At 42.5% G+C, this 22835-nt stretch overlaps 1 protein-coding gene across 3 annotated transcripts in view; it reads left to right on the top strand.

Moving 5' to 3' along the window:
- The window catches only part of TMEM266 (transmembrane protein 266), a 122432-nt gene that overhangs the window by 48118 nt on the left and 51479 nt on the right, over positions 1–22835 (top strand). For all 3 annotated transcript variants that reach the window (XM_029575023.1, XM_029575021.1, XM_029575024.1), the window contains one exon: positions 3033–3148. In XM_029575023.1, the coding sequence (XP_029430883.1) occupies positions 3033–3148 (116 nt within the window). The remainder of the gene's footprint in view (positions 1–3032; positions 3149–22835) is intronic.

The raw sequence follows: 22835 nt of genomic DNA on the forward strand, positions 1-22835 counted from the left end.
CACGCGTGCAGTATTCAGATCGTGGGCAGCCTCCCACCCTATTCGGGAGTAGCTTTTGTATGTTCTACTCATGTGGATTAACCTGTCTGAATACTAAGAGAGGAGAATTTACTACCTAAAACCTGATAATTTCCTTTTCTGTAATGAAGACAGGTTAATTCACCTTCCCGCCCTTGGATGCTGGATAGTGGTGCCATTGTCCTCCTGAGTGGCTGCGTTTCCGGGGATTACTGGTAAGTGGTCAGATCCAGTCCCTAGATTAGTAATATTACACTCCTTGTCCGATCTCTGCTTTTTCTGTTATCTGACTGTTTGAATGGTTGTCTTTAATAGCTATGATCATGTATTGTTTAGTTGTCCACAGTTGGATTTTGTAGAGAATACTGGAGGGCTGATGTGAGTGCAGGGGAATATATACTGTGAGGTCAACTTTGCTCAGTCTCCATCTTCTGGTAGAGCTGCATATCCCACTGGTGTGGATTAACCTGTCTTTATTAAAGAAAAGGAAATTATGAGGTAAGTAGTCATTTCTCCTTTACAAGGATAACGAAGCTTAAAGGAAACACCAAGAGCAATAGCCTTCTTTCCCAAAGCAAGAAACCCTCTCCTTTCCTGGGATGTTTTTGCAATATCTGGAAACACTCTTATCACTTGACTATGAAATAGAGAGCCCAAGTTCCTGAAATATTGTTTCATAACCCAGCTAAAGTCTTGCTCTATAACATACAATACAAGATATACTTAGTATTCCTCTGGTTATCCTTAGTATTCCTGCTCAGTGTTGCAATCTGGGGACAGGGGGTATAAGGGGAAGGGGTATTGAGATGTTAAATAGCAAATCCATTAACTGCAATAAATCAAGTTGACTTAAAGGTGAATTTTAAGACCGGTGCGCACACGTGTGCTCACTGATTTTAAAACATTCGCTCATGTAAGGGGGGGGGGGAGGGGTAAATCTAATTTTGTATGAATCGCGTGGCAACGAGAGAGGGCCTTTCCCAGTTCCCTCGCAGTCCGCTCCAATAAAGGAGCGGATGGGATTGACCTTTCTACACCCCATACCTACCCTGCCTGCCTTTTCCCCTATCTTCCCTGATCCCTAAAACCCCTTTAACTAGGGGTTGTTTTTTTTTTTAAATTTCAAAACTTACCTGCTCTCCAGAGCAGTAGTAAGTTGCTGGCGCACGCTTCAGCAAGACAGTGTCCAATAGAGATGTGAATCGGAACTGAAATCCGAACCGATTCTGGTTCCGATTCACATCTCTAGTGTCCAATGACGCTTTCCTGGCCTGGCCCGCTCCTTTTTCGCATTGGATTCTTCCGCACGTACCGGGAGATACGTGCGTGGCTGCGATGCTTTGAAAATGCGTTCGGCACATGCGAGGCCTGGCCACATGCGTTCCTCCCAGTATTGGTGCGTGCCGGCCTTTTAAAATTAGGCCGTTAGGGAATGGCCTCTGCTATAACTCGCATCAGTAGTAGCAGGGGATCTTCTTAGTGTTTGGGTACTTGCCTGGTACTTCTAGCCTGCGTTGGCCACTGTTGGAAACAGGATGCTGGGCTTGATGGACCCTTGGTCTGACCCAGTATGGCATGTTCTTATGTTCTTAAGATGTGTAGCTCATTCTATAACATTTGATTCAGAGTTCTCCAAAAAGGTTTGAGTATAAACTCAGTAGGAACCTGACCACATTGAGCTTGTGGCAATATTAAGCGAGGTCCAGGTAAAAAGATGAGACTGGATTTTGAAATTATATTTTAGACATCGTGGTGTAATGCTTTTCTGAACAGAGAGGAAAAGCATAAACAGGTTTTTTTTTCCTGTTTAAACCTAAAGTTCTTCAATTGGGTACATTGTTCTTTCTAAAATTTCAGTGTAAATGCTCTGATAAGTATAAAGGGGTTTCCAATGTTTTTTTTTTTGATCCTAGTCAGCTTTTTCTTTATTTTTATTTTTTTTGTGATAAAATTGTGCAGCCTGGCTTTTCATGTGCACTTTCTGCTGCTGCCACTTGAATAGCATTTCATATATTAAGTCTTGGCTGTCTGCTGGTTGATAATTTATTAGACAAATTTGTTTTTTCCCTGTGGTTTGAATATTGATCAAACCACAGGGAAAAACACATTTCCTCCTCCAAGATTTTGTGGACTTGATCTTTGTATGACATTTGTTTTCCTATTATTCTTTTTCTTTATCTGATGATCTTAGATTTACTCTTTCAAGATATTCTTAATTATATGTATTTTTAAAGAATTATAAAGTATATAAAAAAAATCTTTTGCTTTAATATCAGTGTCCCCTTGTTTTCATATTTGAAAAGGTAATATGAGCAGACTAGATAGGTCCATATGATTTTTTCCTGCCGTCATGTTTCTTGGTAAATAAGTCCTTTATTTATTCATTGCATCCCATTCGTGATTTTATAAACTTACATTATGTCCCTTCTCAGCATTCTTCTTCTCCAAGCTGAAGAGCCTGTGTAGCCTCTCATACGGGAGCCATTATCATCCTCTGCACCTTTTCTAATCCCACTATCTTTTTTTTTTTTTTTTTTTTTTTTTTAAATGGGGCAACCAGAACATCACGCATTACTCAAAGTACGGTCGTACCACGGATTGATGCAGAGGCAATGATATTTTCTATTGCTTTTTGGATCATTCCTAGCATTCTATTTGCTTTTTTGACTGTTGCACAGTGAGCTGAAGATTTCAATATATTGTCCATAAGGACTTAAAGATCCTAATCCAGGGTGGAATACCTGTAACTGGTAATATTTTTCCCTATTTGCATCCTTTTGCACTCTTCTGCATTACGTTTTGGCCATTCAGATGCCCAGTCTCCTGGTGTAATGCGCATATTTGTCAGCAAACATGTGCAATGTTAGAAAATGTCAGCCTGTATGTGTTATGGTTGTGTATTTTTATAGATATAGTAAAATTTCTTAGTGGTATGAATATAATAGAAAACAATTATCATGAGAAATTTGTGGTTGGATTTACGCTAAAACATTCTTATTGTTGGTATTTTGTAGCTTATGTACTCCCAGTGAAAGTGGAGATGGAAATGGTTATTCAGCAGTATGAAAAATCAAAAGGCATTCAAGAGGAACAGCTGGAACGATTAACACAGATCTGCCAAGAACAAGCGGTAAATGCTATTGAGTAATTTTTTTTTTCTATTTATTGTATTGTAGGATATTACAGGGTACTTGACTACAGTATCTCATTTACAGTAACAAACTTGGGAGGTTTGTTCAAGGTTCGAGCACAATGTTATAACATACTTTCGTGGTCATTCTGCTAGATCAGTCCAGACATGTGAGTTTATGCCATCCTGCTAGCAAATGGAGACAGAGAAACAACTTTTCATTGACATAATCTCTGCCCGGTACAGCACAGGCCAATATTTGTGTCCAGCAGATGGTGCGTGCTGGACTGGTACGGCAGGATTCTTGGCTCCCTGGATTTTGGATTTTTTCCCTGGTGGAGCATTCCCAGTTTTACTCCTAGTGCAACAGCCTGTGAGTTGCCTTCCGTGGTAGAGCTGGATCTTTGGCTCTTAGGTTAACAATTTTGTTGTGGCTCTCTGAAAATAGACACTTATATCTGACAGCTGTAGAGAAAAGCCTTTTATCAAATGATATAAAATACAAATCTTAAGCATTAAATAATAAGGTACCTTGTGGAGAGGCAGGTTGCCACGCAAGGCACAAACATAAACGTCCTCAAATAATTGTTTTGATAACCATCAATACAACAGTGTAGCAAGACAAACTGTATATTTTTACAAAGAACAAAAACCCCTTTATCTCTTTTAGGTGAGCTACCCTTAAGGTTAAAAAAATACAATCAAGTACAAGTCAAGAGTCTGTTTCTTGTACTCTCGACTTCCCACCCCAAATTGCTCACCTATCTTCCCCATCTCCCCCCCCCCCCCCCACCCCTTCCCTCCCAATAATTCACAGCACCCATCAAATCATAGAATACTTCACTGAGATTAAGAAAGAGAATTCAAAACTAGGCTTCTAGCTCTTCCAGATAACCTACTCAGATATGGTTCCCATATAAAGAATCTAGTTTTTAAGATGAAAAATGTCTTAGCTGCTAAGGACTCCACATCTAACATCTGGTGGATCGTGTTTCTCCACTGCCAAATACGATGGAGAAGCTTGATCCTTCCATGTTGTTAAAATAGAGCGTTTACCTTGAAACAAATTTGAAAGTTTAATATTGCTCTTTTTTTTCTCCCTAAGATGGGTAGAAAGACTTGAAAACAATATACATTCCATGTTAATTAAATGTTTTCTTGAACATTTGCAGTGTTAGCAGCCTGTGTTTGCTCTAAGAATGGGTTTTTAAAACCTTGTAACCTAATTTTTTTTGATACCTTATCTCTTTATCTAATTTATAGCGCTAATTAAACAAATATAAAAGTGAAGCACAAATGTCATGTTAGTAATTATAAAGGTTGCCTATGATCAAAAAAAATATCAAAAGACTTAGAGAACAAGAATAATAGCTTCTGTGTGACAATCTTAAAGTGTTTCACTGTCTCTTCATTCACCGCTTTTACAAGTCATGTGTCTTGTAAGCACTCGCGACAGAGGAGCAAGCTGTCCAGTTCTGGCTCCGGAGACTTCCCCATATTTGGTCCGTAGTTGAGTCCTCAACTTCCTGGTAGTGGCTTCCAGGGTTTCTTCTTTGGGTTCTAGTTGAGCCAAGAGATGAACGGTAAGATCTGGAGAGAATCCTTTGGCTGCTGTCTCCTTTCTGGGGGTTGGATATCTTCCTGATGCTCTTGCTGTCCATCCCTCTTTCTCTGGCTGGGAAAGTCAGCGAGTTCAGTGTCTAAGGTCTGTCTTAGCATGCCTCCTTTTAGGGGTCAGGTACTGTTTGGAGAAATTGTTTATGGATCTGGAGAATCTAAGCTCCAGAAAATTCCAGAGGATAGAAATCTGCTTCCCAGGTCAGTAAAAATCAGTTACTTTCCAGGATGCAGGGACATACAAACTGGTAAAGTAGTTAAGTATCGAGGAAGGAGTCCGTCCTTTGTGGATCAATAAGTCCAGGGATGACAATTCTGGGACCAATGATAGCAGGACCTCTCAGAAATGGTCCCTGTAGGCCTGTCATCTTCAGCAACTTTACCAGGGGTGACCCACATCACATTGGACCAATGGTCCTGCTCAATGTTCTAAATTGATATTCACTGCCTTTCCCATCTCTAAACGCCTTTAAGATGTCCCCCCTTCATGTCAGACTCCGAGAGTAGCGGTGACCTAAGAAGGTATCCAGCATCTGGAAGCCATGGGTTCCAGTTCCAGTAAAAGCCCAGGATCAAGGTCAGTATTCCATCTATTGTGTGGTTCCAAAAAAGATGTCCCAATTCTCTATCAAAGAGGTCCATGGTTGGATTGGTTTCCACACTATTTGTAAACGCTTTGTTCTGTCATGACAGAGAGGAAACAGTAATTCCTCACATCATTGTACCTCTGAGATTTCTTTGGTTGTGCTTTCTAGGAAAGCATTTCTATTTCAAAACCCTCTCATTGGGCTCTTTCCAAGGTGATGCCCATCACTTTGTTTAGGTGCTCTTGCACAATGCCACAATGGTGGTTTATGTAAACAAGCAAGGGGGAACTGTGAGCTTGATGGTGATCCTGCTATCACAGAGTACAGAAAGGAATCTCCTAAAATTCTCAATAGCCAAATTGTGGGAATAGAAAATGTCTGTGCTTGCTTCCTTTCAGGAAAACGTTGAACCCCAGAGAATGGAAGCTTAGTCGGGAGTGCCTTTTGAAGAATATAGACTGGGGCATTCCTCACATGGATATGACAACAATCGTAAGAACTCTGAAGCCAGCAGATTCTTCAGTTGCTGGAAGGGAGGGGGCTCCAGCAGAACAATGCTCATATCCAGCCTTAGTTGGAAAACATAATTCTTTGTTTTGTTCTCATGGCCTGTCCATAGGCTGGAACGCTAAGAATAGAGGACTAACCTATTGAAAATTGTTCAGGGTGGCTCTACTAGCCATGGTATGTGGACCTGGTAAGGATGAAGTCTGGAGTTCTCTTGATCTTCCAGTTATCTGTAGCTTGTTAACACCATGGCCTAATTCTGATATAGGATCAAGAGTGGCCAGCTAGAGTGCCACAGGTCTGGAGCAAATGCCCCAGGCCTGCTGTTTCTGTTCTTTGGGTTATACCGGCCAGTCCTCTTCTACTTCCAAAATAGGACTTGGGGAGGCAGAGCAGCAGAGGCTCAGCCAGCATGCCTGAAGAAGCAGAAGCAGCAGCAGCGTCAGCTGGAGTGTGCATAATAAGAAGCAGCAGGGGCTGAACCCAAGGAGGTGGAGCAACACTGACAGCAATACGGCCTGAAGAAGTAGCAGGACAATTGGCTGGGCCTGCAGGGCCCGAAGAAAGGCAGTAAGGCAGATGAGGGTCTGCCAGGCCCACGTAGCCCAAAGAAAAAGCAGCAGTATTGGCTGGGGCTGGAAGAAAACCAGGATTCAGAAGCAGTGTCAGCCAGCCTATATGGCCTGAGAGAAGAAGCAACAACAGCATCAGCCAGGCCACACAGCTGAAGGCTGGGGCTACGACCCCTTCCCAAGGGAGGGGGGGGGGGGGGAGTGTCCTAACAATAAATGATGCCTAAGGAGGAGGCTGCTGCTTCTGGAGAGAGAGAGAAGAATGAGCATATGTGTAAGTGAGAGTTAGCTTCAAAGTGTGTGTGTGTGTGTGTGTTAGAAAATATATTTATATGAGAGAGAGGAGAAAATAATGGCGTTTTTCCATGTCTGGACTGGTCTAGGAGGAAGACAAGAAAGGAGAAACTTTTCCTTGAATCCTGCTAGACCAGTCCCTCCTGGGAAGTCTGTGACTGCAGTTTTGCTTGTTCTTGATTAAGAACCTCTTGGGTCTTATAGAAGAGTTTGTTTCTCTCTGTGGAGAGAACCTGAGAATTCTGCATGTGTGGTTTTTTTTTTAATACTATTTCTTCTCCTCTCCCCTGTTGGCATCCTGAGAGGAGGTTTGCTGTTGGAAGGTTTCTTCCTTTCAAGTTTTTTTTGTAGTTGGATTTTTCTTTGGGGGGTTTTACCACTCTTTTGCTTTAACAAGTGTCTATGCTGTACCACTTCTTATAGCAGTAATGATGTCACTGAAAAATCTCTGGCTCTCTATCTGCTGGTAGGATGGCATAAACCCATGTGTCTGGAGTGGTTTAGCAGAAATGAAGGAAAGGAAATTATCAGGTAAGACTAAATATCTGCTTAATAAAGTATATAAAACATTCTCAAACTATAATCAGTTTACTGTGCATCTTCCCTACCAGGTTATCCTTGAGAGCCAAGTATTTATTTTAGAACTTCATATAAGTAGAGTTACAAGCTACATAATCTGGAAAAAAGGAACCTTGGTCATTAATGTTTTTCTTTGTGGTGAAATGTGAATTGGCACAGTGGACTAGAGCTTTTCATTTCCTACTAGTTCAGATGTTTTCCAAGATGTTGAATGAAATTATACAAAAGCTGTTCAGTACCTTGTGTAAATGGGAATTGTTGTAACTCCCTGTTGATGGGTCTCCATGTGATTGTAACCCCCTTTGCAGTTGGCAATTTTGGTAGAGAGCCCAGGTTTAAATATGCATATCTCATCCTTCTAAATAGTCTATACAAAGAAAAATGGCAATATAGCCATTTTGTCAAGTCAGCATAGGTACCACAAGTGTCTTTGCTTGTGCTGTAGATAAATAGTGGAGTTAGTTTCCTGTGTTGTAAGTCTGCATAAAAAGAGCATTGTATTCTATATTCAAAGCTTAAAAACACTTTTTTGCTTTCAGTTAATATTTAGGTGGTGATTTCTCATGTCCCCAACAAGCAATTTCACAGATGAGTTCTTATCAGATTATATTAATGTTGTAGGCCGTTTATGGTACAGAATTAATTGCTATTATTTCACTGAATGCAGCTGAAAAGCCAAGAGGCTAATTTGTCTTGGCATAAACCCAAGACATTTCAGTGGACTCTATGGCTACTTTCCTTGCTCAGGTGGCAGATTAAAGAATACTAAATCCATTGCAAATCTTTAATATCAAATTCCCATTTAATTTTAGAAGCACTATCTTTATTGATTTTTATCTTTTTGTTACAGTTCACATAGAGTGTAGTAATAGTAGAACCAGCATATCTGACCAAAAGAGAAGATTAAACATGCAGTGCAAGAATATTCTATTTGTCAAGTAGCTTTCTTCAGAGGTTAAGTATTTACCAGTAGAATTTCATAGACCAAGCAATATGTCTCACCGTTAACCATTCATCAAGAACAGTTACTCAAGTCTGTCAGCCTTGCATGATTCTAGGTACAATGACTCTTGCTACAAACAACCAGTTGCAGGGGGAAGAGGAAGGTAGTGTACTGCGGGAGGTGTGCAAGGGATGTAACTTTAGAGGGGAGAAAAAAAAGCTGTGAATTGAGGAAGTAGAAGGAAAAGAGTACAGGAAGTGGGAGAGAAGACATGAAAGTGCTAATCAAGTGAGAAGTGAAATTGAAAGAAGGAAAAAAACCCAAAATCAGATGCATATAATTGATTGCAGCCCAGCACCTTTATATTCTACCATGGTTTATCATTTGTATTCTCACAGGACAAGCAGGATGGTAGTCCTCACGTATGGGTGACATCAGGATGGAGCCCAAACACGGAACACTTTTGTCAAAGTTTCTAGAACTTTGACTGGCACCTACTAGGCATGCCCAGCATGGCACTAACCCTGCATCCAACAGGGGTTCCCCTTCAGTCTTTTTTCCACGCAGCAGTACCATGCGGGTTAAGGAGCTCTCAATAGATTCCTGACAGGGATTTTCCTCACGGAACTTCTTCAAAAATATTTCTTAAATTAATACACCACAGGGGACCCCTATCGATATATCATGTCCGCGGTCATCGGTAAGGGTTTTTTTTTTTTTTTACCAAGCTCCGGTCGCTTTCCGTTGAGTTTTACCCTCGCGGCCTACCGGCCATCAACTTTACCACGGCTAAATTTGTCGAGGCCATGGCGTCTGGTTTCCGTCTGTTCCCTGACTGTACTCACACAATGTCTATTACAAACCCTCACATGGTCTGTGTCATGTGCTTAGGGCGCGAGCACGATGTCCTTACTTGCACCTCATGTGCCCAAATGACACCAAAGAGTCGTAAGGTTAGAATGGAGAAGATAGAACTTTTTTCACTCGCAAATGCCGACTCCGTTGATTGCCTCGACATCCTCTGAACTGACGCCATCTACATCACGCCAGTATCGAGCAGCGGCCGCTGTCTGACCTGCATAGACGACTCCACAGCTGTCTACCTCCTCCGTTGTCAAGACACAGAGGAGATCGTCAAGAAAAACACTGACATCGACACCATAAGGCTCAAGCCATCGATGCAGGAAAATCCTCGACATCGATTGAGCCACCGACGAAGAAAGCCCGCCCAGAAAAGGCCTTGCCCCTTTCTGTGTCTGGGTCACCAAAGCAGTCCCCACCTAGACAGGTGCTGGGAGCCACGATTCCACCTCCAATGGTGGTCCCTCCGGCTATGCCTCTGCCTCCTACTCCGGGACCGGGGCTCCACGCTCCAGTTTCCTGTGAGGAATTGGATTGGCTGATCCAAGAGGCCATCGACAGAGCGATGCAAGGCTTCAAGATACCAGTGCCAGTTCCTGAACCGGCCATCGATCCCGTCCCAGTAGCTTTGGCTCCGCTACTGGCACGAATGGAAGCACTCTGCCGCTCTTCCACCAATGGATCCAAGAGAACTGGTGGCCCCAGTTCCCTCCTCCCAGATACCCTTGTCATCGACAGAGGAAGGGGAATCAGTTATTCCTTCCTCCATCGGGAGTCCTGCCACCGTATCAGCCATCGATCTCAACGATTCCATCGGTGCCTCTGATCCGGCCATAGATGCCCTCGGTGCCACCATCAATACCACTGGTGACCCCCTCGATGCCTTTGGTGCCTAAAGCAGGACCTTCTGGGATACCTTTATTCCTCCCCTCTGAAGATCCTAGGGGAGCTAGAGAATGACCCCTATGATCCATGGACCAATGATTCGTCCCAAGATTCCGAGGACCTACCATCTCCACCTGCCTCCTGAAGGAAGAAAGCATTCCCTTCCAGAGGACTTGTCCTTCATTAACTTTGTGAAAGAAATGTCTGAGATGGTCCCTTTCCATCTTCAAACTGAAAAGTATTCCAGACTCCAGATGATGGAGCTTCTACAATTTATTGATGCTCCTAAGGATATCACATCTATCCCTATCCATGATGTCATCTTGGATCTTCTCAAGAGAAATTGGGAACACCCTGGTTCAGTGGCACCTGTCAACCAAAAAGCAGATGCCACATACCTGGTTCAGTCGATGGCAGGGTTTCAGAAAACTCAATTAGAGCATCACTCAGTGGTCGTTGAGTCAGCCCAAAAGAAGGCCAGACGTTCTAAACCACATTCCTCAGTTCCTCCAGGAAAAGAGCAAAAGTTCCTGGATGCAATAGGTCGATGTGTCTTTCACGGCTCAATGCTTATCTCCCGCATTGCCTCCTATCAAGTCTACATGACCCAGTACAACAGGGTCCTCTTCAAACAAATACAAGACTTTGCTGAATCCTTGCCTTTACAGTTCCAGGATAAATTACATGCCCTGGCTCAAAAAGGATTGGAAGCGGGCAAGCATGAAGTAAGATCAGCGTATGATGTTTTTAACACCGCTTCCAGAGTCTCAGCAGCAGGTATTACTGCACACAGATGTGCCTGGCTTGAAGTCTTCGGACCTCAGACCTGAAGTACAAGACAGACTGTCAGACTAGCCTTGCCTGGGGGACAATCTTTTTGGAGAAAAGATACAGGAAGCAGTGGCACAGTTCAAAGACCACCATGAGACTCTTCGCCAACTCTCCCTGTTACCTTCTGAATTTCCCACCAAACAGCCATTCAGAAGAGATTCCAAAAGGTCTTTCTACCGCCAAAGGAAATCATATCCTCCACCATACAGAGGCCGCTCAACTAAGCCTTATTAAAAAAGCCAGTCAAGGCAACCTCATCCCCAAAAATCGCAAGCAGCCACTCAACCAGGTCCAGCATCTGGTTTTTTGACTCTTACCTACAGAGCAGCAACCAGCCTCCCACTATCGCACATACCAGTGGGAGGTCGATTGTGCCATTTTTCCAACATATGGCAGACAATCACCTCAGACCAGTGGGTACTTGCCATAGTTACTCAAGGTTATCACATCAACTTTCTCTCCCTTCCGCCAGACTCCCCACCTCTGACGTGGGAAACATCTGACCATGCAACGCTCTTGGATCAGGAAGTCTCTCTCCTCCTCCAGTCCAGAATAGAACCGTACCCTACTCCCAACAGGGCCTGGGTTTCTATTCCCGGAACTTTCTAATCCCAAAAAAGTCAGGCAGCGTTCGCCCAATCCTGGACCTTCGCGCATTAAACAAGTACCCACAAAGAGAAAAGTTCAAGATGGTGACCTTGGGTTCCCTACGTCTCCTTCTCCAAAGGGAAGACTGGCTCTGCTCTCTACACCTTCAGGACACTTACACACACACATAGCAATAACTCTCTCATTGCAAATTCCTGCAATTCCTAGTAGGCCCGAAGCACTATCAATATCGAGTGCTCCCATTCAGCCTAGCTTCTGTGCCATGAGTCTTCACAGAGTGTCTTGTAGTAGAAGCAGCATCTCGGGACTCAAGGTGTTCATGTCTATCCCTATCTCAATGATTGGTTGATCAGGGCTCCAACTCAGCAGGTTGCTCAGACGTCTCACCTTGCATACCCTGATCAACCTAGGGTTTCTAATCAACTATCCAAAGTCCAACTTTATTCCATCTCAAACCCTATCGTTCATAGGGGCAGACTTGGAACACCTTTACAGCAAAAGCTTTTCTTCCTACAGACAGAGCTCTCATTCTTAGTTCTCTCGCCCATCAACTCCTCTCTCGACAGTCAACGCTCGTCACTTCCTAGTTTTGCTGGGACACATTGTGTCTTTGGTGCATGTAACTCCAATGGCCCGTCTCGCCATGAGTCATGCAGTGGACACTAAAATCACAATGGACTCACTCTTCTCAGCCAGTGTGCACTGTTGTCCAGGTCACCAATCAACTCCGCTTGTCGCTAGCTTGGTGGAAAATTCTATCCAATCTTCTCAAAGGCCTTCCCTTTCAGGCTTCAGATACTCAAATAACCTTAACAGATGCCTCCAACATCGGCTGGAGAGCTCATGTTGCAAATCTGCAAATCAAGGGTTATGGTCTCCACGAGAAGCCAAACACCAAATAAATTTCCTAGAACTCCGAGCTATCAGATATGCGCTCAGGGTTTTTCGGGATCACCTCACCAACAAGGTCATCCTAATACAAACAGACAACCAGGTGGCCATGTGGTACATCAACAAGCAAGGGGGAACGGGCTCCTACCTCCTGTGTCAGGAAGCTGCTCAGATATGGGCGGAGGCCCTTTCCCACTCAACGTACCTCAGGGCCACCTACTTGTCGGGAGTGGGAAAATGTGTTGGCAGACAAGTTGAGTCGCACTTTCCTACCGCACGAGTGGTCCCGCAACCCCATGCTAGCAGACTCAATCTTTCACCGTTGGAGTTACCCTCGAATAGACATCTTTGCGTCCTTCCACAATCGCAAAGTAGAGAATTTTTACTCACTCGCAGCCAACACTCAAAACCAAGAGACGCATTCTCCCTCTCATGGGCCAGCGGTCTCCTTTATGTATACCCTCCACTTCCACTCATTTCCAAGACTCTCGAAGTTGTGAAGGGACAGGGGACTGATGATCCTGATAGCCCCTCACTGGCCACGCCAGGTGTGGTTCCCAATACTGCAGGACCTATCAATTCGCAGGCACATTCCTCTGGGGAAGGACCCGCTTCTGATCACCCAGAATGACGGGCGCCTATGTCACCCCAACCTCCAGGCTCTGTCTCTGACTGCCTGGATGTTAAAAGGTTAATACTTCAACCTCTTAACCTTTCAGAGCAGGTTTCCCGTGTCTTGGTAGCTTCACGAAAGCCTTCCACGAGAAAATCTTATTACAAGTGAAACAGATTCCAACTATGGTGTAATTCCCTGTCTATCGAGCCTTTCACTTGTTCCACAGCGAAGTTTTTGGATTATCTCTGGCACCTATCAGAGTCAGGTCTGAAAACTTCCTCCATCAGAGTGCATGTCAGTGCAGTGGCTGCCTTCCATAAAGGTGTTGGGAACGTACCTATTTCAGTACAACCCCTTGTAACACGCTTTCTGAAGAGCTTGCTCCACCTAAAACATCCACTACGTCCTCCGGCCCCTTCTTGGGACCTTAACCTGGTTATGGGATGGCTCATGAAACCACAGTTTTGAGCCTCTCCATTCCTGTGATCTTCGCCACCTCACATGGAAACTGATTTTTCTCTTAGTCATCACTTCTGCTCGCAGAGTTAGTGAATTGCAGGCATTAGTTACCTATTCGCCTTACATTAAACTTCTGCACGACAAGGTAGTGCTCCGCACTCACCCTAAGTTTTTGCCTAAGGTAGTAACAGAGTTTCATATCAATCTATCGTACTACCTACCTTTTTTCCCAGGCCCCATTCTAACCCAGGAGAACAGACTCTGCATACAATGGACTGTAAACGCGCTCTAGCATTCTATCTAGACCGCACAGCCGCCCACAGAAAATCCACTCAATTGTTTCCTTCGATTACATCAAATTGGGTCAACCTGTGGGTAAGCAGACTCTCTCTCCTCCTGGTTAGCGGACTGTATTTCCTTTTGCTATCAACAGGCAGGCATTCCGCTAGAAGACCGTGTCAAGGCACGCTCTTAGGGCCATGGCGACATCAGTAGCGCACCTCCGATCGGTGCCACTTTCTGATATTTGTAAGGCTGCTACCTGGCGTTCTCTCCATACTTTTGCAGCCCACTATTGTTTAGATAAAGCTGGAAGACAAGATTCCATCTTTGGCCAATCTGTCTTGTGCAACCTATTTGCTACTTAATGTACCAATACCCTTCCATTGACCCGGTTGGGTTCAGGATGCCCTCTAACCAAATTACACCCCAGTTGTTGTGCCTGTTTGCATGTCTTTAGGTACATTTGGTGCATGCATCAGTCATCCTCAGCTCGGTACTCACCCATATTTGAGGACTACCATCCTGCTTGTCCTGTGAGAAAGCAGAAGTTGCTTACCTGTAACAAGTGTTCTCACAGGACAGCAGCATGTTAGTCCTCACGAAACCCACCCACCACCCTGCGGTGTTGGGTTCGTTTACGTTTTCTTATTTTATTTTTCGCACACTCTTTACCTATTACATAAGACTGAAGGGGGACCCCTGCTGGATGCAGGGTTAGTGCCATGCTGGGCATGCCCAGTAGGTGCCAGTCAAAGTTCTAGAAACTTTGACAAGTGTTCCGTGATTGGGCTCCATCCTGATGTCACCCTTATGTGAGGACTAACATCCTGCTGTCCTGTGAGAACACCTGTTACAGGTAAGCAACTTCTGCTTTACTTAATTGTACATCGCATTGATTTACAATCTTAAGATATTGCAATGCAGCAAGACAAATATTTAAATGTATTTTGATATATATTTTTTTTTTCAAATTTGTTTTTTGCATATATACTTGTAAGCAAATATGCAGCAGAATCTCAAAACCTTTACCACTGAGTTTTCTAACCCTTTTTGTAAAACGTATCCATGAACTGCAGCATACATATAAATAGAAATTTTCAAAAAATATTTTTGGAAATTTTCTGAAATATCCTTACAACTGAGTTTAAAAAAGCAATCTAAAACGCTGATCCTTCAGGGCCAGTGAAGTATGCTAAATTTTTGGGCATTAAGGAACATAAAAATAAAACAAATTGGTTTACCTGAAAAAAGCAAACTTTTAAGAGCAGTTAGTCTGTTTTCAGTATTCCAGGAAAGTCTCAGTGGAATCAACCATTTGTTAATATTGGAATTTATAAATAAAAAGTTATCATGCAATCAAAAATAGCAAATATTAATAAAGAGAACATTAAAAGAAAACATATGTATGTGCTTACAGAGACTACTATATAATAGGATGGTAGCCCAGAAAACCAGAGAGAGATTGCTGCCTTCATCTTAATTTTGTTGCATTCTTAGTTAAGTTTAGATTGCTAAGGGAGAAGGAATGTGTAAATAAGAATCCTTTAAATATATTGGTATATTCACTATTAATCTGGTAGTGACCTACAACAGGATAATTAAACTCTTGATAAGGGCTGGGGTAATCCTGTATTTTAGATAAAAGGTTATTTGATTTTTAAAGTGAAAGTGTCTCTTGCCTATATATCAAAGGGGGGTGGGAGGGAGGAAAAGATACACACACAAACTCTAAGCTGTTTCCTATCTTTTGGCTTGCTTTTTATAACACATACCCACAGACTAAACAATATACCACAATAGTTTACCTTTCCCCAAAACCTTTTCAGTTCTAAAATTTCCCAGAGCAATACTTATTAATTCTCTTCATCCACTAGCAAGATTATCTTCTCCACTCAGTGCTCCCACTGAGACATACATGTGTACTTTTGGACTCAAACCACACTGTTTTCTCCAAGGATTAGCAGGATGGTAGTCCTCACACATGGGTGACATCAGATGGAGCCTGATGCGGAAAACTTGTCAAAGTTTCTAGAAACGTTGACTAGGCATACTGAACGTGCTCAGCATGCCTTATTCTCCACATCCACAGTCTCTTCTTTTCCGCAGAGCTGTGAGCCTCGCAGTTGATTGAGCTCTTTAAAATTTGGAGTTTTTTGGCCTAGTGGAAAACTTTTATTCGCATTTTCGTGATTTGTTTTCTTTCCATCGCCAGGTCCCTCTCTGTTCCTTCCTGTAGTGTTCCCCAATCAGGGTTTTTTACATCTTTGGGTAAGTATTCTTTCGCGGTAGATTCCCCTTGGTGGTGGGGCTTCGGTACCTGGTGGTCATCCACACCCGCCACTGCCGTTACATCCTTTAGCCCTTTTGTTTCGCTCTGTCATGGCCATGACCGGTTTTTGCCAATGCCCCCAGTGCCTGCAGACCATGTCTATCACCGATCTGCAAGACATCTGCATCCTCGGCTTGGGGCATCGTATGACATCCGGAGTTGCCACTTGTACAATCAGATGACATCAAAGGGACGTCTACTTCGGCTAGACAAGATGGAGCACCTCATCGGGTTGAAGAAGTGCAACCCATTGGCATCGGCACCTAAGGATCTCAGAACCGCACCGATGGACAGCTCGCCATCAACATCAATGAGACTGTCTGTACCATCAAAATCACTCATGGACAGGGCCACCGGAGACTGACTTCGGTAGATCTCTGGATTGAGGATGCCATGTTCATCATCCTTGACCTCAGCACCAGGGAAAAGACTGGGCTGCACATCGTGAGAAGACCAAGAAACATCGGCACCGGTCTCTGTCAATGCACCAGCTTTCACTGTGATGCCCCCAAAGCGACACTGTGGCGAGGAGCACCAGTCCTCTATCGATGCCTGGGGTATGCAGCTGTCTCCACTGGTCCTGATGCCAGTTGCTAATTCCCTTCGAGGGTCCAAAGAAGATCTGGCCACCCTTCCTTCCTTCCCAGTCAGTGCTGGCATTGGCAACGTTTGAGGAGGAGCTGGAGCGTCGAGTTCAGCTGGCAGTGGAGTGGGCACTGCAGTGTTCTCCAAGGACAGCAGGATGTTAGTCCTCACGAAACTCGCCCACCACCCTGCAGAGTTGGGTTTCTCCTGTTTTTATTTTTCATCGTAATTCTATGTTATGAGACTGAAGAGTGACCCACATGGATGTGTGGTATCGAGCATGCTGATAAGTTTTCCGCATCTGGCTCCATCTGATGATGTAACCTATATGTGAGGACTAACATCCTGCTGACCTTGAAGAACACTTGCTACAGGTAAGCAACTCTGCTTTATAATAGCATTAATCTCTGCACATCCACTTATGCATGTAAATGCTATAGCACATATAGGTTTGAAAGGCTCTCTGATTATAAGTCCTCTGGGAATAAGGAAATGTATACAGTACCTGAATGTAATCTGTTTTGAAGTATCTCAAAAGATGGAATATAAATTTTAAAAAATCATCATTTAAAAGTTGCTGCTCCATATCAGTTTTTATTTAGCTTTGTGTTTTTCTATGTAACATATGACAGACAGCAGTTACCTAACAGCAGCATTTCAATGAGGCCGATGTAATAAGGTGCACTGAAGCTGCCGCAGGTTTGTGTTTGTACATGCATTTTCCTGCACAAAGCCCTATATGGGGATGTAATAAGGGTTTTGTGCTTGGGAAAAAAGCGCGTACAAATGTGCTTACAGACCCATGTTTTTCCTGCATTAATGCATGCTAATGGCATGCAAAGGAGGCGATTAGCTAATCATAGGCAATGCAGGGAGCTGCTCTAATGCATGAATTCAGTGTCTGCGCCGACTCAGGGCGGCCCCCCCCCCCCCCCCCATGTCAGCATCTGAGTGCCCTGAAAACCACTTTGCTGAGCGCCTATCTCGGTGTCTAAGTGGCCAGCTTAGCTAGGTGCTTTTCTGGGTGTCTGAACAACCAGCTTAGGTAGGTGCTTCCCTAGGCGCTTTTAGACGTCTGAGCAGCCAGATTTGCGACCAGCTGAGTGCCTACTTCAATGCCCGAGCGACCGGATACACGGTCAGAAGAGCGCCTGAGCAGCAAGATTAGCTAGGCGCGTGTCTGGGTGCCCGATTGTGCAGATTTACGAGCAACTAAGCGCCTAGCTCAGCGCTGAAATGGCAAGGGAAGCTAGGCGCCTTTCTGGGCATCCGATGGTACAGATTTTTCTGCCACGAGCAGAAGAACACGAGCGGCCTGATAAGTGCCTGGCTGAACACCTCTCTCGACTTCAGAGTGGCCAGCTTAGCAAAGCGTTTTTCATGGCATCAGAGGTAGGCACTTTCCTGGGCAGACAGATACATGGCCAGAAGAGTGGCAAGATTGTTATGAATTATCACCCATGAGTCATGTTTTCTGCAGCACAGTTATTGGAAATATTAAAAATATTCCAGGTCATACTGTCACTTAATAGGGAGACCTGTTCGCTCGCTCACTCGTTTTTATGTGCAGATTGAGGAGGGTTTTGAGCGCGGATGCAGCAGATTATTACGTAGGCCCTGTACCACGCTTCGGTACGTGCATTTTTCCATATGTGCCCAGATTTCTGCACGTAAATTATTTGCATAATTTTTTTTTTTTACATCCCGTGGAAGTGTCCGCTTCAGCTGCACATGGTGATCAAAACCCTCGCACATAACATAACTAGTGCCTGTTTTGCTGCGGGTCTTATTACATTGGCCCCAATGTAACCAGTGAAAAGTAGGCAATGTTGAAATTACAGCTATTATACAATGCTGTATATTTTTTTAATGGTAAAGATAATCCCAATAAAGTGTCCTCAGTTGATAATCAGGGCTTAAGCCATTACATGTGGTTAATATCTGGCAGTACGGACTCTTTTCTTAGCATTTGTTTTACTGAGCAAGTGCGGGAATTCCTGCTCAGGCATTGCCTCATAAGCCCTCACATTTTTTTTCGTCAAAGCTTCAGCATGGAAGTGAACATCTTTTTTTTTTCTATGAATATAATAAACAATTTTAAGAAAACAAGAATTGTCATACTTGAGGGTTCATCAAGCCCAGTATCCTATTTCCAACAGTGGCCAATCCAGGTCATAAGTTTCTTTTTCCTCTGATACTATTTTGAAACCCTATATGTTTCATTGTGCAAGGGTGGATCTTTGTATAAATTAATGGAAAACTTAAAAAGTAAAAAAAAAAATAAAGTCAGTCAGGTTCCAATAAAAAAAAAAGAGGCAATAAGAGTAGGTCTAACCACTTCTGAGTCAGATGTCTCTTGCAAAATATTCATCTCACGCGTGATCACCTTCCCCTACTCAGTCATCTCTTGATTGGAGGAGAATAATAATTCCTCGTAAGTGGTGGAATATGATGGAATTCCCAATATCTGTCAGGTAACATTTAAACATATCCTTAAGCAGAAGCTAAGGGTAATTGACCAGAAGATTTAAAACAAACCATAGAAAGTATTTTTCCCCAACTTGGCACACAATCAAGCTGTAGATTCTGTTGTCAGAAGAAATGGTTGACAGTTTGACTACTCCAGAAACTTGTCCAAGCCATTTTTAAACCCAGATGTGCTAACTGCCTTAATCACATCCTCTAGCAGTGAACTCCAGAGATTAATTGTGTTAGGAGAAAATTCTCATTAATTTGTTTTGAATGTGCTGCTTACCAAGTTCAGGAAGTGCCACCTAGTCTTTGTATTTTTGAGTGTAAATAACTGATTTACATTTACCCATTCTGTTCCACTCATGATTTTATGGACTTGATCATAACCTTCCCCCCCCCCTCCCCCCTTCCTTAAGCTGAACAGCATTAACTTCCTGAGCCATTCCATCCCCTTAATAATTTGTCGCCCTTCTCTGTACCTTTTGCAGTACAACTATATATATAATAATTCCTAAGATTGTATTTTTGATCACTGCCACACACCGAACCGAGGATTTTAAAGTATTCACTATGACACAGGTCCTTTACCTGGGTGGTAACTTTTAATATGGAACTAACATTTGTGTTTGGGTTACTTTTCCCCCATATGCATCATTTCGCACTTATCCACATTAAATTTCATCTGCCATTTAATTGCCCATTCTTTCAGTCTCACAAGGTCCTCCTCCACAATATGCTTATGATTTAATAACTTGGAATCATTTTGTGTCATCTGCAAATTTCACCTCTTGTTCTCCTTTCCAGATTATTTATAAATAAATAATAATATGCAATGGAATTCTCTACCACCAGAACTCCGGCTAGAACAATGCCCGATCACCTTTAAAAAGAGACTCAAAACTTGGCTATTCGAACAAGCTTTTCATTTATGCAGATGATCTCTCGCAAATCACCCTACATAACAGACTAGCCCTCTGGCCAGCATTCCAAATCTGCAGACAATCAATCTTAATCATGCACCTTTACCCTAACCCTTAGCTTTCTCATTATACACTTAGATCTTCAGCCAGTCAATCTCTGGCTCCATGAAAGAGCCTATCATTTATTAGTTTTGTTGTTCCCAGTTCCATCGCTCCAAGTTATTTTATCCCTTGTTTAATGTAAAGCATTATGTACATGCTGCTGTTATACTGTAAACCGAAGTGATATGTAATTTTTTTACATGAATATCGGTATATAAAAATGTTAAATAAATTAAACACTGGTCCTGATGCACTACACTGATTACCCTTCTCCATTGGGGAAAAAAGTGGCCATTTAGTCCTGCCCTCTGCTTCTTTTTAACCAGTTTGCAGTCCACGATAGGACATTGCCTCCTATTTTGACTTTTTAATTTTCTCTGGAATCTCTCTTTGGGCAGTTCAAACACCTACTGAAAATCCAAGTATACTACATCCACTAGCTCACTATTAGCCACATGTTTATTAGCCCTTTCAAAAAAAATGTAGCAGATTAGTAAGGCAAGATTTACCATGTGTATATTCGTGCTGGCTGAGTCCTTTTTAAACCATTACACTTTCTGTTCTGTAATTTTGTACTTTAGAGTAGTTTCCTAGATCACCCAGATCAATTTAATTTTTTAGTTCTTTCAGAACTCTGACAAACTAAAGAGAGCAAATCGTTACTAGTATACACCCCAATCTGCCTTATTACATCTTCCAGCTTCACAGTGATTTGTATCAGTTCTTCTGAATCACCACCATTGAATATAGTTTCCGGCACAGATATCTCCTCAACATCCTCTTCAGTAAACATCAAAGCAAAGAATTCATTGTTTTTCCGTGATGGCATCATCTTCCCTAAGTGCCCTTTTAATCCCTGGATCATCTAAAGGTCCAACTGACTCCCTCACAGGCTTCTTTCTTCAAATATATATATTTTTAAGTTTCAATTGAGTTTTTGCCTCTAAAGCCAGCTTTATTTCAAATTTTTTTTATCCAACTTGGCAATGCTTATGCTTTTTCCTATTTTCCTCAGATGTATTCTTAATCCAGTTTTTGAAGAAGTTCTTTTGGCTAAAATATCCTCTTTCACCTAACCTTTTAACCATGCCAGCAGTTGTTTGGCTGCTTTTCACTTTTTTTAACACGTGGAATGCATCTGGACTGGACTTCTAAGAAGCTATTTTTAAACAATGACCATGCCTGATGTAAACTCAACCTTTGTAGCTGCATCTTTCAGTTTTTTTTCTATTTTCCTCATGTGATCAAAGTCTCCATTTTGAAAGTTTAATGCTAGAGCTATAGATTTACTTAGTCCTCCTAATCATTAAGTCAAATTTGATCTCACTGATTGCTGTTGCTGAGCGCTTTACAACCATTACCATTCACAACACATCCTGTGTTCCACTAAGTATTAGGTCTAAAATGGTTCCCCGTCTCGTCTGTTCCAACTGCTCCATATAACATTTCATCTAGAAACGTTGCGTCTCTAGCATGTCCTGATGTTACATTTATCCAAAATATATGAAAAACTGATTACAATGTAGTATTAACAAACAAAAAATGGAAAACCACACATTAGGAAACGTAATTTAGAAAGTGGAGAAACCCTCATAAGGGAGCCAAGGGTATCACACTTTTTATGTATAAAGAGCTTTATCAATAAAGCTTTCACTTATTATGGTAAACCATCATCTTCATATGTTATCAGTGACTATGTACCCGCTCTAAAATATAATCACTGAGCTCTCCACTTTACTACCCTTAACGCCACCTCTCCTATTTAAATGTTTATTTTTTCTAAAACAGAAATAGCAAAAGACACTTATTGTTTCTTTCCGCGTATGGCACTGATGCACGGCCCGATACAGTGCGTGTTTCATGAACCTTCTTCAGGGGCCTTAATTATTTGCACTATTCTGAAAAAAATCAAACAAAATATAACATTAAAGTGCCTAAATGAACCCAAAATAATAATCAAATAAACTATATCTTTATACATACGTGTCTTAGTTCCAATATACTTGCTCCTATTTCAAACAGTGGCCATAGCATTTCCAGAGGATCCGCCATCTTACTGAACTAGGCTTTTAAACCCTCCTACGGCTCAACATTCAACCAATCACTGACAAATGAAAAGAATCTACCAGACCCAATTGAATGGCACAAACAGGCTCTTTAAATCAACATTATCCATTCTATACTTTCATTCCAGATGGAAATTCTGATGACAGATTATAAATCCAACATTGTTCCTTATAGTTCAACAGGGATTGTGTATCTCCTCTCCTATTTGGCATTTGAACAACATCCAAAATAGTCCATCGTATTTGTTCAAAAACCTGTTGGTTTGACAAAGTGTTTGACTATGGGAGCTTCTGCATTCTGCGTGTGAAGACTACTTCAATGTTCCCTCAACCTTACTTTAACAGGTCTAGATGTGTGACCAACATAAAGTTGAGGGCAAGTGCACTGCAAAACATACACCACATTATAAGAATTGCAGTCAGTATGAAATTTCTTCTTATAATTTCTGCCCGTGATGGGATGCTGCCAAGTCTCTCCTTGTATTGTGAATGGATACACATCACAACTTCCACATGCTTGATGGCTGGGGTCACTAGAAGACTGTGCAATAGTGGGTAAGGCAGCTCGAACAACCTGATTTTTAACATTAGGTCCTCCTTGAAAAGATATTATTGGTTCCTCAGAACACTGAATGTAGTTGTAAAATATGCCAATGTTGGATACTTTGAACAGTCGCTGA

Source organism: Rhinatrema bivittatum, chromosome 13, assembly GCF_901001135.1.
Source record: "Rhinatrema bivittatum chromosome 13, aRhiBiv1.1, whole genome shotgun sequence".
Lineage (NCBI taxonomy): Eukaryota > Metazoa > Chordata > Amphibia > Gymnophiona > Rhinatrematidae > Rhinatrema > Rhinatrema bivittatum.